The sequence below is a fragment of the Helobdella robusta genome (genome assembly GCF_000326865.2).
Source record: "Helobdella robusta unplaced genomic scaffold HELROscaffold_23, whole genome shotgun sequence".
Lineage (NCBI taxonomy): Eukaryota > Metazoa > Annelida > Clitellata > Rhynchobdellida > Glossiphoniidae > Helobdella > Helobdella robusta.
In genome coordinates, this window is record NW_008704216.1 from 2,142,817 (window position 1) to 2,144,572 (window position 1,756).

The following is a 1,756-nucleotide window of genomic DNA, read 5'->3' on the forward strand; positions in this document are numbered from 1 at the left end:
TAAATATATAAAGTTTTTTTTTTAAATTTTTTTTAAAGTACGACCTTAATACCAGAAATAACTACCTAACCAAATTTCGTCGAGTTATGATGTGATTTAAAAAACGAGTGTTTATACATTGTTGGAAAAATTTCTTTGCTAATGTAAAAATTGATACATACAATTTTAGAAAATGGAATATATACAAATGATTATTTTAAAGAGGTTGTTTAAAAACATGATATATACAATTTAAAAATTGGATTATGTACAATTGCATATTGAAAAATTCATTAAAAAATTCACAATCATTCATCAATTTACTATTCACAAATTCTTCACATCTTCATTTCAACAACTTTTGCAGTTTTTTCTTCAAAAACTTTCTGATTTTTGAGGATGAATTTTTGACTTTTTCCGATACTTGCATTTTGTGATTTAGAGTCAATTGAAACATTTGTTTGTTCATCTGAATTTTTAGCAATTGGTTGACGCTAACATCCGTTAGCCGGGATTTCTCATTATGATGCAGTAGATACTTGCTGTAATTTGCTGGTTGGTCGAGGTATGTTTGGCATTCTTGGACATAGTAGAGCTTGTTTGGTAAGGTTATTTCGACGTGTCCCAATTCTTCATCTGATATGATTGGGTTCTCGTTGTAAATCGTCGTGTGAATCATCATTTTGTAGTCATTCCATTGTTCAGGGAGATGGAATGAAATGCTTTCGTTGAAGTGAGGATCAAATGTGTTGAATATTGTTTTTGTTCTGAACTTCTTAAGGACATGACCTTGCATGTGTGTGAGGCGGACATGCACATAACTGTTGCATGAGTCAGTTGTCAGGGGGTTCAAATTCTGAGCACTGTTCACTTGTACAACAATCTTTTGACGGCTCCTTTCAACTTTCAATTCAATCGATCCATAGCGTCGATCTTTGTCGTTAAGATTATTTCTGCTGCTGTGGGATGTTTCCGCATGTCTGCAGGTTGGCGAGAAGAGGATGGTATGGATTCCATCATCATCTCCATCATCTTCTTCCGCGTCATCCTCATCTTCCACGCCATCTTCTTCCTCTCCTCCTTTGCCTTCATCATCGTCGTCGGAATTTCTGAGATGAAACAAAAATGATTCTCTCATTGTCACCGAACATAATGATGGAGAGGAGAAGCTTATTGCTCTAAGAGGGGATGATAATGATGATGACGTTTCATCGTGAAAATCAACAACTTCGTCATCGTTCATGCTTCCGGTTGATGTCATCAAATCACCATCCGGAAACGACGATGTTGATTCAATGGATGAAAATGACGTCACTGATGTTGATGACGTCACAGACTTTCCATCATTTGATCCATATCCTGACGAGGCGGATTCCAACGAGGCCAATGATGAGGTACTCATTTTAAAATATTTGTGAGTATTTATTCTGAAAACGTGAACTATGTAAACTTTCTATCGATTCCAGTTGGTTAAACTTTAAAAATTCGAATACTTCTGGCACGCTCCCAATTACAAAACCCTGTTATGTACGTGTGAATGTAGTTAACACCTCCAGCACTTCCACATATATACTCCTCTTAAATTTCCTTTCTCCTAAGAAAGTACAGAACAATAAAAACAAGCAAACAGACAAACTCATCGTAACTAAACCTCAAATTATTTTATTGCAGCAGTGTTGAAACATTTTCGATAGTAATAAAACGTTTACTGGTCGTAAACGTATACATGCCGGCCTAACATTCTAACGATGCTTGGCATTGTTAGGAATCAACAGTT

The 1,756-nt window shown here is 35.6% G+C and overlaps 1 protein-coding gene across 1 annotated transcript in view; it reads right to left on the reverse strand.

Moving 5' to 3' along the window:
• The window catches only part of HELRODRAFT_172402 (hypothetical protein), a gene marked incomplete at both ends in the record, with an annotated part of 2,289 nt that extends 908 nt beyond the window's left edge, over positions 1 to 1,381 (reverse strand). The window contains one exon of the mRNA XM_009019058.1: positions 479 to 1,381. Within this exon, the coding sequence (XP_009017306.1) occupies positions 479 to 1,381 (903 nt within the window). The remainder of the gene's footprint in view (positions 1 to 478) is intronic.
• Between the last annotated feature and the right edge of the window lie 375 nt (positions 1,382 to 1,756).